General features: G+C 32.0%; 2 protein-coding genes and 1 long non-coding RNA gene across 4 annotated transcripts; 2 read left to right on the top strand and 1 right to left on the bottom strand.

Moving 5' to 3' along the window:
* The first annotated feature begins 3250 nt into the window (after positions 1–3250).
* On the top strand, positions 3251–4665 carry LOC106428561 (putative phytosulfokines 6). The gene is made up of 3 exons (XM_013869314.3): positions 3251–3417; positions 3494–3558; positions 4366–4665. Exons 1-3 carry the CDS (start codon positions 3333–3335, stop codon positions 4471–4473), a joined length of 258 nt encoding a protein of 85 aa, XP_013724768.1. The 5' UTR covers positions 3251–3332; the 3' UTR covers positions 4474–4665.
* Positions 4666–4697: 32 nt separating this feature from the next.
* On the bottom strand, positions 4698–12592 carry LOC106428559 (kinesin-like protein KIN-14F). Its single transcript, XM_013869312.3, has 18 exons — positions 12118–12592; positions 11519–11667; positions 9257–9420; positions 9019–9165; positions 8568–8942; positions 8418–8486; positions 8098–8325; positions 7915–7996; positions 7748–7843; positions 7474–7653; positions 7294–7400; positions 7038–7216; positions 6781–6945; positions 6454–6707; positions 6207–6370; positions 5957–6133; positions 5117–5874; positions 4698–5037 (listed from the first exon to the last, which is right to left on the bottom strand). Exons 2-18 carry the CDS (start codon positions 11607–11609, stop codon positions 4908–4910), a joined length of 3366 nt encoding a protein of 1121 aa, XP_013724766.2. The 5' UTR covers positions 11610–11667; positions 12118–12592; the 3' UTR covers positions 4698–4907.
* A 1101-nt stretch (positions 12593–13693) lies between these two features.
* On the top strand, positions 13694–16563 carry LOC106428548. Of its 2 annotated transcripts, XR_001285640.3 has the most exons (6): positions 13694–14563; positions 14666–14782; positions 15180–15259; positions 15485–15522; positions 15622–15836; positions 15928–16563. It is a non-coding gene; the product is annotated as an uncharacterized LOC106428548 (long non-coding RNA). The 2 variants fall into 2 exon arrangements; XR_001285639.3 differs by lacking the exon at positions 15485–15522 and having other exon boundaries at positions 14007–14563.
* The last annotated feature ends 591 nt before the right edge of the window (positions 16564–17154 follow it).

Below are 17154 nucleotides of genomic sequence, written 5' to 3' on the forward strand. Positions count from 1 at the left end.
GATTAAATTTTTATTATTTAGTTAAGTTTTGTTAATATTATTAAATAATAAAAATTTATAAACGTTTTCATTTTCTAAAAAAGATATTATATAAAATAACTAATTAGATTTATTTTAACAAAAAATTGTACATGTGGTATCCTCGTCAGAAAAATTAGATTATGTAACATTTACGTCAAGAAAATTAGATGACGTGACATCTGATATGATGACTAATATATGATTTCGCCAAAAAAGAATAAAAAAAACATGTACGTTATTTGAAATTTTCAAAAGTATAAGTATATTTTTTTGCACGGTTATATAAGATGAATATAAATTGAACGTATTGCTTTATGTTGGGTATGAAATGAATGTTTTCTCATTATTATCACTACTAGAGATTTTTTCCGCGCTTCGCGCGGATTGTCTTATAATTTTATTTTATTTATAATATTATTTGTCGGTTTTTTTCTTTTACATTAACTTCTTGTTTTTCCAATGTTAGTTTTTCTTAATTTAAATTTATATGTTTATAATTTTTCATTTTTCTTGTTGTTGATGGAGAATTATATTTTTTATTGATGGTTTTTTGTATGTGACATAAACTTTTTGAAATTTAAAATAATGCTATATATAGTACAATTAACACATTATATAGACACATTTTACACATGTTTTATATGCATAATTTTAAACATTATATATGTATATATTATAAGTTTGAAACATGTAAATGCTTTCTAAAGCTAAATACTTGTTCTGAGTTTACATAACTTATCGAAATTTTTATCTCTTTTTAAATTCAAATCACAGAAAAAAAATATCAAAAAGTCAGTATAGATGGGTTTTTTGGGCTTTTAAATCAACACTGAAAAATTACATGAATCAGATAACAATAGTTTTATAAACAACTGGATAAAATTTGACCAAACCAAAGATTTTCACACAATATGTTCTTTCTTCTTCAAATTGCGAAGAGCCTATAGGCACAAGAAAAAGAATCATAATTTTTGTTTTCACTTATATAACATTTCTTCCCCTTTACACACATAGTTTATTACACTGCTATAAGCAATGGAGAACTCTATTCATATAAGATTCATATCTATGCATTTTGACAAAGAAGAATTTTAGCCATCTTTAGTTTCGGAATGGACCAACTTCAGTCATATACACTATATTTTCTCTATGATTCAAATCTTACAATTTTAATATATGTGCAGATTTCCATGTGAAAAAGTACGCACGCCATTTATCATTCAACCTATTACTTTTTCCAAAGTAAACACTATAATCCTCGTTTGGTTAACTCCACAAACTAATCTCTTTGGATCAGTTTACTAAAAAATATGGATACTAATGTCAGAAAAAAATATAAACACTATCAACAACAAATGTTGGCACAAGACTATTTGGTTCAAGGAACTTATTCTACGTAATGCGTTTATATCATGGCTGGCTTTGCGGAGAAGACTGCCAACCAAGGATCGCTCGAGGCGTTGGGGTTAAATGTCTCAGGAACGTGCGTCCTTTGTAATCTGGAAATAGAGACTCACCATCATCTCTTCTTTGAGTGCTCTTTCTCTCGCTTGATATGGGAGCCTTTTGCTGCTGAAGTTTGGATTTCTCCTCCGGCTGATCTACACTCTATTGCAGCCTGGATCAATCAACCTCGCGTCAACGCATATGCGCATGCTACTCCAGTCATCAAGCTCTACTTTCAGTCAGCCATCTACCTACTGTAGAAAGAGCGTAATGCTCGTGTGTTCACAGCTGTCTCCTCACCTTCATCAGTCATCCTTGCCTCTCTTGACCGTATGATGTGTGACTGTCTCCTCTCTTACCCGGCAAGTTCTTCTTTCTCCTCTTCTCTACTTTTTTTTTATCTTTCTTGTATAAGACCTCCTTAAGGCTTTTTTTACCTTGAGTTGTTGTTGGTTGTTTTTGTTTCCTTGTTGTAATAAATTGTTTAAAAACAACAATGTAACCTTTCAGAAAATGATAATCTTAACATCTTACCAAAAAAAACAACAAATATTGACTTATTTATGTGAATATATATATTTTACTTTAAATCATTTTAGTGAACGAAGAAAGCATCATAATTTGTACAACAAATTTTCTTAGATTCACCTCATCATACTCACCATTTTACCATTTTAATTAGATAATTTTACATGAGCTTCTTTACCCTCACTGGTTATTTTCTCTTTATTTATAACTACAATATAAAGTTATAAACTATATATATTATAAATTAATAATTTTTTTACCCTTGAAGTCTAACGATTAAAAATAGAACATAATTCAATATAGATATATAATTCTATTAATAAATTAGCAGTTACAAATTTAAAATTTCTAGAAATATCAAAAGTCATATGTTAGTTAATTATCTTCTAAATGACATCTATTTCTAATTTTTTTTGGATGAGAATATTTTGGTTGAGGTGGATAGTCTCAAAAGCTTTGAATTTAGTCACTTTTATATAGTAGGATTAAAATCACCCATGAGTTGTTCTATAGTTATTCCGCGTGTTACCACTCAAACCATTTTTCATTTTGAACTACAAAACAGTTTAGATGGATCATTAAAACAAAATTAGATAACTGAACATATGAATCTGATAAGAAAATAAAAAGAGAGAATAGGAAGATGGAAAACAGCTGTCAAACAATGTCAGAACCGTTGACTTAGATTGGAATATCTGACCAAACATGCAACACTTTATCATTTAGTTGTAAGACTTTGGTTGGACCACACATCCTCAATTATATAATGAAATATTGCACTCGCCGTATTGCAAAAGATTTCCTTGTCCCCCTTCATTTGTACTCGGAATAATTTATCTCAATCATATTTCATTTAACATTATTTAATTTCACACTATGTGATCTGTGTTACTGTGTATAAGATAATAAAACAAACCGATTTTTTGTAACAAAGGTAAATAAGTCGTTTTTATGGAAAAGTTTTGGTACATTGTGTTAACTATAAAAATCAGTGGCAAAACAAAATATTTTCTCTAATTGAAAAAAAAGTCTTGTGTTTTGGTTCGATTTTTACATTTTCTGGTTGATATGATTAAATTTTATTGATTGAATCTTATGTTGTAAATTTAGTTACACATTCCATTTGCTAACATCAGGTACTCTCTGTTTTATAATTGTCCATCGTACTTCAAGGTATCACGAGCATTTGAACAAAAATAAAAACTTTTTTATAAAATATTTAATTTTAAATAGATTATGTATTTATATTTAGTATACACCTATGGATCAAAATTCACAACGCTTCTCACTCTTCCTTCTTTCTCTCTCTTTTGTCTCTCTCTTTCACAGCCAAGAACATGAAGCAAGCCTTGTGCCTCACAGTGTGTGTTCTGTTCGTCATCTTACTAATTTCTTGCACAAGTTCGTCTATAACTCAAAGAGGTTTGTTGAACACTCTGATTATCAAATAATACATATATAATCTTCATCAAACGCTAAATCTTAATCATTTATTTAGGAAAAGAGGATCCAGAGCTGAATCCAAGAGTTTCAGTTATACCAGTAGTAGACGACTCGGTTGATGTAAGTTTATCTATTTTTTCCCAAAATTTTCATTTTTTTTACCGGCTACAATACGCTATCATCATAGCCGTTCCCCATTATTATTTTATTTTTTTTGATAAGTGATTATTATTTTATTTTTTTGAAAGGACTCCCCATGTCAAACTTATAGAAACTATATTTTCCCTTTTTTATTTTGCTACAACCTTCTAAAAACCACCTAAACTACGCTAAAAATTCACAACTATTTTCATATGCATGCCAAGAAAACGTTTGCAGTTGATAAAAAATATTGCCTATATATATTTTACATTCCTAAAGCAAAATTAGGCTACCAATGCTGCATTGGGCTAGTGGTTTAGGACTTAAAATCGGTTTCATTTGTGTTTCTAGTTCGATTTTTGTTGGGAGAGGGTGTGGACGGGTTTACGCCATGTCTCGTCTTGGTATTACCAACTGCTGCGCCCAGCTTGGAGAGATACCCACCTTGGAGAGATACCAAGACATGGCGTAAGGGCCAGATCACCTTCCGGTTAATAAAAGAAAAATCAAAATTAGGATTCAAATATATTTAACATCTGCCTGTGATTTAATTTTCTTTTATTTTTATGCTTTACAAAATAAAAAATGAGAAATATGGTGCATTATTTTCTCCTAATTTCAAACTTATAGAGTTATCGAACATAATATAAAGTAAATTGTAGATTATATGAAGTCTGGGATAATAATATTAGGGTGAATTGGGGTAAAAGTTTAATGTATGGGGTGCAATTTCTCATAATATTATTAACCTGTGTAATTTTGTTTTCTAATTATAATTAATGATAGAAATTGATAGGGATGGAATATTGCGGAGAAGGAGATGAAGAATGCCTGAGAAGGATGATGACGGAATCTCACTTAGACTACATTTATACACAGCACCATAAGCATTAACATCTTTTAATATTATGATTTGCATAGAGATATGTATGGTGAGGTTTATGTATTGTATATGATGAGTCCTATGTGACAAAAACCGTTATGAGGAAATTTCCTAGCTAACTATTTGCAGGTTTAAAATATATAATGAATGTTGTAATGTTCCAAAACTTTTGAGTGTGCAAATATTATTTAATCACCCGTTGATTTTACGCTTACATCAATTGAAATGAACAATGTAAAGGGTAAACAGCCTTGAGTAGAACAAATATGTTTGCTACAGAGGACACTCGTTCATATGATAAAACGGTTCAATCTCAAATAACAACTATGGAGTGAAAGACACGACAAAACCCCAAAGAAAAAAAAAACTCAACGTCGAACTGTCTGTACAAATGATACATATATAATGTGTGATATGGACTTTATGAGACAAGCTTGGAACATTTCTATGGAAACCTTCCGTGATTCGTTGAACGACTTCTCCTGAACTCAGGCATAGATATATTAATATTACCCTTCGAAGGCTTGTCATCAAGTTTATTCACGAGTGAAGTGTCCTCGTGAGCATAGATCGTCCTGCATGGTATAACGAAATGAAGTCAACAACTGTTGTGATTGTACGTAATGAAAAGATCTTGTGGAGTTTTATAGTAACCTAAGTTTGTGGTTCTGGGAGTTTCTGGTGAAGTTTCTTTGTACGTTCTTCAATCGTAAAGGTGGTTCAACGAGTACATGCTCGTTGTCTGTCTCCGAGGAATCACTCTTGAGTGTTGTTGAATCTGATTTGTCACCGGCACAGAGATCAGAGAACAAGCTGATGCCAACGTCAAAATTTTGGAATCTTGAGTGCATCACATTGGGGTTGTTCCCCAAATAACTTCTAGTCTTTACTTGAGAATCTGCCTCGGAACGTAAACTGATCCCAACGTCAAGTTTCTGAAACCTAGCTGGCGATGGCTGCTTACCCTTGGCTTTAATGCTCTCTGCTTTGGTCTTCTTAACACCACCTTGACGTATGTTTAGTGCATGGCTCATATGTTGCTCATCAACCTCAGGGAAGAGCTTTCGAGCGCTTAACTTCTGATGACTGTGTAATGTCTCTGATGTGTTATCTATGCGCAGCCTGTTTTGTCCTGATGGGTTTAATGGAACAGTTGCAAAGGATTTGGCTACTGGTACTCTAGCTGGAAAAGGTGTTCTTGAAACCGGAAGGTTCTGAGTAACCTCGGGCTTGTTCCTACTTTTGATGGAAGATCCTCTATCTGTAGATGATGACCTCCTACTCGTAGGCGATGGTGATCTCGGATCTAACCTCTCTTCTGCTAGATTTGGCATCTTTTGGCTTGCTTCTCTGTTTCTTATTGCAGATGTAAACCCTGCCTTTCTCTGCTTGCCAGTTGAGCAACTTCTAGTCTGTAAATCAAAGTTCACCAAACTGATTAGATCATAGTCACTTTAACTAACAATAACAATTCAGTCTTTGCGTGAGTTTTACCTCGTAGTTTCTCATACTTTCACTTGGCTGTGGACTTGCATCAGCCTTTGTTCTTGGGATATGAAAAGGAGAAACTGTTCTTCCTTTCTGACATTCAGTTGTGGCCCGGATGCTACCGGCTCGCACTTGTTCAAGCTCTGCTTCTTTCTTCTCCAGTGCTGATTTGAGGCTTGTTATCTACAAATGTGGAAACAAAGAGTGTTTCAAGTTACTATAAGTGCAACGAGAATGAAGCAGGTGCTATTGAGACCTCATCTTTAAGATCACGAATTTCGCCAGTTTCCTTGTTTGAACGAGCTGCTCCAAGTTCAATGGACGAAACCCTTTGAGCAAACTTAAGGGTGCTTATAGTCTCTCCTACCGCGTTAACTTCGGGGTTAATATGCACAAACATTAAAGTTTTGGCTTGCCCACCTGCACATAAAGTTCATACTAATATATATGAGAGATGAAACTTCCAGATAATGAAAACAAAAGCCTTGTATTAGTGTTTATACCTAAGGAATCCTGTAGAACATGTGTAAGCTTGCTGTTTCTGTAGGGAACGTGTGAACTCTTTTGTGCAAGTGCTGAAATAACATCTCCTAGTGCAGACAAGGATTTGTTTATGTGTTGAGCTTCTTTGAGTCTCTCTCCCACAGCTTCGGATTTCTCTACTCTTTCACTTCCAGCCAAATCCACTAGATGAAGGCAGCCTCTTAAAATGGATCCTGTGGCTAACTCTTTTCCTTGGACGTGAACGGTCAAGACACTGCAGAGGAATTATTCAGCAGTTCAACGACCATTACATAAATAATCATAGGGTAAGTTTAGAGCTTTGATACCTGTGGGAACGGCTGCTTCTCTCATTTAGAGCAGTAGCGCCCACTGCACGGTTCTTTTGGCCAATCCTCATCAAATCAAGAACATCTCGAGTACTAGAAACCGGAACCAGGCTTGCGTCAGGTACATTAAGTCCATTGAGTTGAGAATTATTGCGTATGTCTAACGTGAGAAACTGGTTAAGAAGAAAAACTCGAAGAGAGTAGTAATGTAGACAATTCAATGCAACTTTTCATTTTTAAACTATATGAAAGGATATCTTCTGGAAGAACCATCACTGACTAGTAGATCTCTAACTTGTTCATTGTATATTTCAATCATTTGTACTCCAATTTCATAAGCCACCACATGTGTTCTTGCATTTGAAAGCTGGAAGAGATCACGTAGAGCTCTGTAGTTCACGCCCCAAGTTGTCTCAGTCATCAGATCTGGCCCACTCTGCAAGGGAAGATGGTAATACTATAGATACGGCATCCCTGACAATCTACGGGGAAGCAGATAGATATAGATGATACCATTGTATATGTTTTCCCTGAACCAGTTTGTCCATACGCGAAGATGCAAACATTGAATCCATCAAGGACAGACCTTATTACGGGCTGAGTGTCAATGTATATTTGCTCTGGAAAGTAAAAAACCATTGATCAGTATAATAGACAATAGATACAAGAAAGCATATCATGAAAGTAGTATACCTTGTGAAACGTTCTGTCCAAAAACTTTGTTGAAGGCAAATATTTTCCTTGCATCTTTTTCCTGCTTAAAAGGATTGACAATCATAATATTGCCATTTTCTCCAATATAATCCACGGTTGATTGCATATCTTTTGTTCCTTGTAAGAAAGGTCTGACCCTGCAGTATACTCTTATGGTGCCTATAGTACAGCGATAACACAACTCAACACATTAGAAAGCAGTAAAAAAAAAAAAAAAATCAAATGCAAGCAATGTAATAGGTGGTGGTGGCACCTTTAAGATCTTGGACCTCATTGTAAAGTAAGCGGTTTTCCTCCAGAACCTTGTGGTAAGAAGAAGATGTAACTTCAATGGCCTTGACGTGATGGACTGCCATAGAGTGTGAAGGAGATCATATATTACTGAGAAGATGAAATTTAGGTAAAGAGAAAATAGATAACCTATCCTTTGAAGTTCTTCATGCCATTCTGACTGCATTTGTTCAACTTGGCATCTTGTTTCCATGTAATTTGATTTTACATCCTACATGAGTGAGGTTCAAGGAAGAAATGAATCCATCCTGTAAACATGAATGCAAATAAAAGATATGGGTCTTTGCGTCACTAGAAAATTAAATTCATTACCTCCAGCTCTTTCTGTTGAAGACCAATAGCTTCTGCATGACTAGGAGAAAACTCTTGGACGACTGATCCTATAATCTCAGGCTTTCCACCACACGTACAAAACTTTGAAAACTCCTTCGACACCAAATCTTTTCTGTGCCGAAGATATCTGAAGACTGCTTCTAAAAACTCTGTTCTTGATAGATATCCGTTGTCACATTTCAATATCTTCCTTAGAAACGAACCCAGCTGCAAAGTAAAGATGACGTAAACTAACTATGAACCCTGGAGAAATGTGTCTTTTAACACTCGAATATAATCTGACGCAGCGTAAGTAGTACCTGAGTCCCTTGAGATACAAGTATTGCAGAGAAATCCTTGACTACCCTGTTGAGCAAGGTATCGATCACCTACAAAAGGAAACCAAAAATCTAAGAAGTTGAAAGAAAGAGCATCCTTTTCATCTTGATAAAACGTCATATGTTAACTACCATTTCATTTAAAGGTAGATCATTGATCCCATCACTCTCCTTGAGGTAAGCATTTAGAAGCTGAAGCGCGAAATGATCGAAAAGAAAGGCTAGGGAGATTGCGGTTTCAGATTCCTCAGTTGCAAACTCGTTAGAGAGGTGGAGAAAATCAAGAAGGTGGTCATACTGAGAAGACTCAGATTCGTCCAAAGACACAGACTCATCGGTGTTGCTTTCGCTACCAAGAGACAAACTCGCCGAAGAGACTTTTGGATGTAAAGAGACTATCCTCACTGTTCCGCCATACCTCCACACTCCAACTCCACCTGCTTGTTTCCACTCGTAAAACCCTTTCAAACACAAAATGCAATCTACTACTTTGTTCGATGAACCTCCCTGCAAAAAAAAACAACATTTTATATCCTCAAAACATGTTACAAAATGGACCAACAAAAATTGAAGTAACAAAAACCTTTTCAAGATCAGAAGCTCCAAATGTCAAAAGTTGCATATCCTCTACAGCTTTAAGAAAGTTCCTCATGTTCTCAAAATATTGAATTGCGGATTGAGCCGCTCCTTCGGCATACTGAATCGCCAATGTGACAGGATTCTCCACCACCTAAGCTCAACAATGAAAGTCAGAAAATTAATTTAATGTTTTGAAGATAGCAATCCTTGATCATTGCATTTTGTAAGAATACAAATTGGACCTTGAGAACCGAACCGGGGTTCACTTTGTTGAGGACGTTGCAGAGAATGAGGCCGTTGCGTAGGGAGAGGCAGAACTCTTCCTCCGACGGTTTTTCCGCCAGTGTGGCCGCAGCGCCTTGGTCCATCTGTCTCAGCCATTCCACCGCTTGGTACCTTCTCTTAGCTTTTGGATTTGTGACAATTCAAGGTACCAAATACACTTTTATTAATTCTTTTTAAAAAGGCCCAACAGATTATACATTAAGAGGCCAATATATTGGTAAAGTATCTTATTAAGCCGGGTGGTTAAAGGCCTCCATGTGATGAACTCAACGTACCAAAGTAAAATTTTTGCTTCTAAAATCATAAATAACTAGGATAAAAGACTTGCGCCCTTGCGCAGAGTGAATTTATATGACAGTTATTTAAAAAATATCGTATGGACGTAATAAGAAGTTAACGTTTAGATCGAAGAATCTCATGCCTATTATTTGGTTATAATGAAACTATGTCAGCTCGGTTTTATACCATGATTAAGCAATTTAAAAATTAATTATGGTTATGAGACGTTTACGTTCACGTGCCAATTCTATCTATTTTTTTCTCATTTTTGTGTCGTTTTTTTTATTTTGGTTATTACTCGATATAAATATTAATTTTTGAGTTTATTCTCATTTCGTTATTTCATTTTGGCCTGAGATTTAGAAAATGTTTTAAGATTTAAAATTATTAAAGAGATCCATACTTATATTAAGATCTGCGCCTTGTGCAGAATAAATATTTTATATTTTTATGCATATTATGAAATAATAAAATAATAATTATATATTAAATAACTAAGAAATCAGTTAATATTATGTAATAAATTAGTGTGCGCATATAATCAAACGACCGCTCTTGTTTATTCGCAATCATTTTAGGGTAAATAAATCAAAATAATCAATCTTATCTATTGTATATGATATATAATTAAATTTAGATGATATTAACATAGATATATATAGTATACTTTTAATATGGATATTTATTAAATGAGGTTTCTACTCGTATGATTTTATGATTATTTGCATATTTGTGTAACAAATTTTTACACCAACGATTTTTTTTTAGTATGGAATGTTTAATGGTTTCAATAATTTATAATCATTAAACAAACAAGATTTCAAAATTAAAATATTAACTTTTCACTATATGTTCAACGCATATATCAAAATATAAGTATGTATTTTCATATGATGTATAGTTTAATTTAAACAATATGAAATATATACGATTTTATAAAATAAAATTATTTATTCATATGATTTTATAATCATTGTATCTTATAGTAGAAAAAAATTAAACATTGATCACAAAAGTTCATGTAAGACTTTTAACAGTTTTAGTAATTTATACTCGTTTTGAAAATTCAAAATACAACATATACAAAAAGATCTAAATTTTTATTATATGATTAATGTAATTGTGTAATTTATTTTAATGATAAATAACTAAACAAAAATGATAGAAAGTATACTGATTATTAGCAAATATTTATTATTTAAATTAATTAATTGTCATATATATATATATATATTAAATCACATTAGGTAATTTTATAGGTTTTATTTAAGGAAATAATATATAATAATTTCAATTTAGTATATGAATGATCTATAATGGACATACTATATAATATAACATTTCCTAACAATTTAATTTTGAACTAACAAAATTTTCAATTGATTTTCAAGCCACCACGTAAGCAAAATTAGCATTCGAATTATGTGACAACTCATCAGATCACTTTTTAATTATTACAAACTTTATGTTATAATTTTTTAAATGTTTCTCTATTAATATATAAGGGATATGCCTTAAAAAATTGCTTGGAGCTTTTAAATTCAAATGACTGAATTCAAATGGTTGACAAAGAAAAAAAAACTAAAGAAAAATAGAAATAGAAGAATAATGATTTGGAAAATATTAATTTTTTTAGAAATGTATGACCAGAATTGCATATATCCATGGTGATTAGTTGTACTCGTAACGTATTGCATTACGTATATGTATATATATCTACCGAACATAAAGTAATAATTAAAAGCTTGTGGTGGGTAACCCTCTAATGAAAGTCATTTCATAAAGCATTTTCTAAAACGACTATCTCTAATTCAAACCCAACGTAATTTTTTGAATCTCAAAGCATACATGGTCCATCTGTAACTTTTTTTATCTTTATCTGATTTATCTTCATATTTATAATGAAAATAGTTTATAAAAAAAATAATGATGAGACAGACCTGTTTCTTCAGCTTTGCGTTGAGCAAGCTCATAATCTCCATTGCTAGTGGACACCAAACCCTTTAATCCTCTCAATAATTCTTGTGGCATTTTGTTTTCTTTCTTCTTTAATTAGTTTTTTTGCTGGTTTATGCTCCCATAGAGTATTCTGAATTTTTTTTTTAAATAAGCATTTATTAAAATTAGCCATAAATAAATAAAGGAAATGCTTCTTGAATCAATTCTCGCATTTCGCACAATATTTTTTTGTTGACAAACACATCAAAAGGATTATGCAAAGATTTTGTATAACTCCTGTAGACAAATATTTTGAAAAAATACCACGCCGTAATTAAAAATAATAATTAAACAAGAAAAAAGTCTACTGAAGAAGTGATATATTTATCTAATTTGGCTACTAATTATACTTCAAAAAGGAAATAATTCGCCTATCAATTGAGTATCTCTATCTCTAATAAGCAGAACTGGAACATGAACAATTAAAAGATATATGTTATATAAGCCAAGTTACATAAAAAAAAGAAAGATATATGTTATAAAGCTGGGGAGGATTCTAATAGCTTTAGAAGTAGAATTAGAGAGACTTTAGGAACCTGACCTAGAAAATGCAGAACATGAAGGTACACGTTACTCCTCGGACGATGTTCATCGATCACACGATTCGAACCAAGACGAACTTACATGGAAAAGGAGATGATGAGCTTTTCGATGTCGTAACTTCTAAGATGAGACACAACAGAGAGAGAAAATTAGAGAAAAAGACAGAGAGAGAATGGATTTGTCTAGAGAAAAATCAAGAGTTGATTTCTGCCTTTTGCGCTTTTGTTTTCCTCTTATAACGGGTAGAAGAAGATGGAGAAAGAGAGACGTGTATAGAGAAAATCGAGTGTTGGTTCACTGTCTTTTGTTTTTATTTATTATATCTCTTTGTAACGTCAAGCCTTTTCTTTTTTTCTCACAAGATATAAAAAATCCAGCCGAACACACTGAAATCTCCAAAACACATCCTTAAAAGGAGAAACTAAAACCCAACCAACAAACGAACCTACAAGTCAATGAAGCAAATCCGTATATAAGCAAATTCTTACAATTAAACCCACATGCAATCCTTAAAAGGCTAAAAATAACAAATTCAAAGCCTAAGAGTATCTCGAAAAGACACTCTATAACTTTAAATATAAAGTTTTTTGCTCTTCAAAAATGAATTTCAAAACTTGAAATTTGAAGTTTTAAGGAGTGAAACTCTCTATATTTGAAGTTTCACTACTCAAAACTTCAAATTTGAAGTTTCATATTTTTATTTGCATTTTGATCCTTACAATTATACATCACATTTATAATTCATAAGTATTTCTCGTTTATTGTTTTAATCCTTAAAAAAAATTATGTCTCATAAATATATTGAATTTTGTTTACAAAATATTTGAGTTTTACTCATATATTAAATAAACTTTAAAATAAGAATTAAAATATTTTAAATTTAGATTTAAACAACGAAAATATACAAAAGAAGCTTAACAAAAAAACTTTTAAAAAATTTCATGAAGACATAACTATTGCACAAATTTAAATATTACAACAACACTAATATTCAGGTAAGTTTGATCCGGAACCTTCAAAATTTTCCAATATTGTCCAAATTTGTTTGTGTTACAGAGGATGGTTATTGTTGTTGATGTCTTTTTCTTACAATTTTTTCTTGTTCATATCGAAATTTTCATGAGTATTAATATCATCGATAAAAGTTAGTATTTTAGCAATATTTTATGTTTTTCTTTTACTTTCTTTTTTTCTGATCTAATGTATTTACAAGTATTAATATCACCCGATTTCAACAATTTTTAGCTCGTAATCTACAAAGTAAAAATGAATAGAGCCAATTTTACTTCGAAATGCCCTAGTAGATCATATATGCATTACGAAAATCATTTTATGGAATAATACGGTATTTTCTTGAAGTTTAATATTAATTAAGTTATCTTTGTTTAAAATGTTATATTTTAATATAATATAATATAAAATTTTATTAATTAATATTATTGTAATATGTTTATATATGTGCTAGTTATTTATAAAAGTTTTATAAATTCAAATTAGTTATGAAAAATATAAGGACCATATTATAAAATATCAATAATTTTGAAGTTGAGTTTGAAGTTTTGATTTGGAGAAGAACACCTTTAAAATTCAAATATAGAATTTTGGATACTTCAAAATAAAGTTTTTTTTTGGAGATGCTCTAACTCAATACTTGCGCTGAACCACAATTAGACAAGAAATCAAGTAGCGAAATAGACTGAAAAAAATGGTCGCTTATTTTGTATTATTTATTTGTCCGAATGTATTTAATTTTTGCGCTATACTTCTTTCCATATATGATGTATTATTTTATATGATTCTAGTTTTACAGTAATACAACTTCTTTTTTTTATTAATTAAGGTAGACATAAATATACTTCTAATTTCCTTACATGCACAAATCTTAATATCATAGTGTTATAGATATAAATTATATAACTACTTAATTCTTTTTTTGGGTCAAAATATAATTAAATAATCCATGAATGTGTTTTCTTATGAATATATATTATTATACTGTTACAATTTTAAAAATCAGAAAATAAGATATGATTATAATGTAGTAATACGTATAGTTAGTATACATTTTTAACATTGTTGTCAATGACTGACTAAAATATAGGTATATCTTTATATATAAAGAAGAGTTTGAATCTCTCCTGAGCAATACACGTTGGATTACACGTAGATAATTCGTTCGTTTTCGCGCGGACACGTGTCCAAGAAAATCGAAACTCGGCGTTTCATTTAATATTGAGTCTGGAACTAAACGCAGCGTTGTCGTCTAGGGTTATTCCCGTGTTCTTCTTCGCCTCTTCTGCGTCAAGCAATCTTCCATCTTCTTCATCACAAAGATACCAGTTACAGATTAATACCCTTAAAACCTTCAATTAATATTTCATTCACGATCTACATTTAATGAGAGTTCTGCTTCTCCAAGGCGGTGGAGGTTCTAATATAAAAAGGTGAGCGCTCCTGCTTTGATAATCATCTTCTCTTTCCTTTAACCCAACCAGTTAAATCTGTGATTTATGGCTAACGTTTCCGTTTTCCTCTCCGATATGCAGGCTGGCCGCTCCTCCTGCACTGGTCAAGTCCGGATCCGTTTCTGGGAGACTAGGAATGTCCGCCGTGGTGGAGAGCTCCTGGTCCTGGGAGTGGATATGCTGCTACTAGATTCTCAGGTAGCTTAATTAAGTACGCCTTTTGTTCATGGACAGAGTTCTTTCACCGATATATTTTTTTCTGCCATTTCTACCGTCCTAAATCCAGATTACAAAGTTGATTTTTTATTTTTGACGTTTTGTTCATAAGGGTAGTGATTTTACCTGTTAAATTCTTTAGAATTTTTTTTACAGTTTTGTTCATGAGCATAGATATTTAACCGGTTAAATACTTTAGAATAGATGTTTTTCTTTAAAAAAAAATTCCCCGTTGTAACAGTGGTCATGATTATCTTCTTCTGAGAGATTTATGTTTTTTATGTGTTGCGTAGGTACGTGAGAAACAATGGTCTCAAGTCTTTGTAATTGAAACAACTATTGTTTCTCTTCGTTGATACGTGTTGTTTTGTTGTTTTAGGATTGGTAATTCGCGTGGTTTTGCATTTGTTCGATTTAAGTATAAAAACGAAGCTCCCAAAGCAGTGGAAAGGCTTGAAGGTAAGATCTTATATCAGTTTATGCTTTTTGTGACTGGATTTGGCATGAAAGCTTTGGTCATTGTTTCATGAAAGTTGTTTTAAGCTTTAAGTTTCAGTTTTCGATTCTTATACTTACACCAATTTTTGTTGTAAGAGATTTTGTTATCAAACTCATATCACTTTGATGTTCGTTTGATCTAGAGTGTGATTTAGTGTTATTTATAATTATTTATCTTACTTTCAGTTACTGCCACCCATTCGCACGTTTAGTGTTTTCAATGGGTAAGCGTAGATCTTGGGAATTGATCTGTATTGCTATGTTTTGGATGTGATCTGATAATTGAGTGAAAGTTTTGGGTTCTTGGTTTTTCAAAATCATAGAATGCAGCAGTCGAGTTTGTGTGGGTGGTGAACACGAAAGAAAAAGTTGTAGCAAATCATCTCAAGCTGGAGATAATTCGGCTTGGGAAGAAGGAGCTTCATGAAGCAAAAAGTGTGGGTGAAACCAAGGTTGAACTTCAAGGAGTTGCAGGAGTTCAAGCATGCTGGTGATGATTCCCTTACCATTACTCCCTCCTATCTTGACTGCAAATAAGGTATGAGTACAAACGGTGTATACATGTATGCAAGACGTACATTAATCTTACTAATAACTTTGATCCTGAAAATTTTGGTTTTTGTGGACAGATGAACATGAATCTAGATGGGGGGAAGTTCCATGAGGTGATCATTTTTCTTTTCAAAACTTTCTTCCTCGCATTGGTTTTGTTAGTTTTCTCAGAGCTGTGTTTGATCCAATGGAACGATCAGATTTGATGTGGGGAGAAAATGAGCTTATGGCTCAAGAAATCTGTCTTATTCTCACCAACTCATTAACACAAATCTTAGCATTTGTTTCATGTCTGATCTTGGAGTCATTGGTGAGATTCAACATGTTGGAAAGAGGTCTACTTGGATAGACCCATCATCACTCGAATGTTTGTTATCAGCAACGGTGAACAGCATCAACACATCGACAGAACACGATGACAGAACAAAGAGATGACGACAGCAACAACAGCAAGCCAAGTCTTTGAAGAGAAACAGTGACGGGACAGGAAGTCACTTCCGTATTTTTCACTATTTTATGGAGGGTCAAACCAGAAATTAGCAAGACGGAGACCAAGTGGAAAACCCGATGAAATCATAACAGAACATTTGTCTTTAAGAGCTGAAACAATGAATCTTGAAAGTCGAAACAATTCCATTTCTCGCATTTGTCAAAAGAACCACAATCAATATATGTTAACTTATACATTATCTCACTAAATATTCACACCTTTATATCAATGACTTTTGATAGGAGTACCTCATATGTTAAAAATATATTAAAAACTCAGCTATTAGAATAAGTTAAGTAAAGAAATATAAGTTAGTATTATATCACTACAGTGTAACTAAAACAACAATTTCCAATTGATTAATTCAGCTATTTCGATTTTAAAATAATTTATTTGAATTAGTGAACAGCTTTCAAAATATTAGAACATCAAATAATTGCTATTTTATTTTCGTGTCAATTGTTCAAAAATCCATTGGTACACAAAATTGAAAATTAATTTATATTTTTGTTAATAATAGTTATAAAAAAAAATAAAAATATCAGTAAATTCAATGGAATACAAAATTGAAAATATTATATATTTTTCGTTTTTTAATGCTTGCAGTTTCAAAAATAATATTCTACTTAATCTCATAATAAAATAGATTATTTTATAAATTATGTTTTAATGATTTTTAAAAACTGTAAGGTATATTTATGATATTAAAAATAATTAAAAATAGGAAAAAATAATGTTACAAGAATACACTTATGTTATAAATACTCATCAAAATTTAAAATATTTATATTTTATGTTCATTTGCTTACCCGTC

Source organism: Brassica napus, chromosome A1 (assembly GCF_020379485.1).
Source record: "Brassica napus cultivar Da-Ae chromosome A1, Da-Ae, whole genome shotgun sequence".
Classification (NCBI taxonomy): domain Eukaryota; kingdom Viridiplantae; phylum Streptophyta; class Magnoliopsida; order Brassicales; family Brassicaceae; genus Brassica; species Brassica napus.

Coding starts and splice junctions, on each gene's coding strand:
- LOC106428561 (XM_013869314.3), top strand. CDS start 3,333: ATGAAGCAAGCCTTGTGCCTCACAGTGTGTGTTCTGTTCGTCATCTTA. Junction 3,418..3,493: donor TTCGTCTATAACTCAAAGAG/GTTTGTTGAACA, acceptor TCATTTATTTAG/GAAAAGAGGATCCAGAGCTG. Junction 3,559..4,365: donor TAGTAGACGACTCGGTTGAT/GTAAGTTTATCT, acceptor AATTAATGATAG/AAATTGATAGGGATGGAATA.
- LOC106428559 (XM_013869312.3), bottom strand. CDS start 11,609: ATGCCACAAGAATTATTGAGAGGATTAAAGGGTTTGGTGTCCACTAGC. Junction 9,421..11,518: donor ACGCAAAGCTGAAGAAACAG/GTCTGTCTCATC, acceptor CAAATCCAAAAG/CTAAGAGAAGGTACCAAGCG. Junction 6,371..6,453: donor TGTTCTACAGGATTCCTTAG/GTATAAACACTA, acceptor CTTTATGTGCAG/GTGGGCAAGCCAAAACTTTA.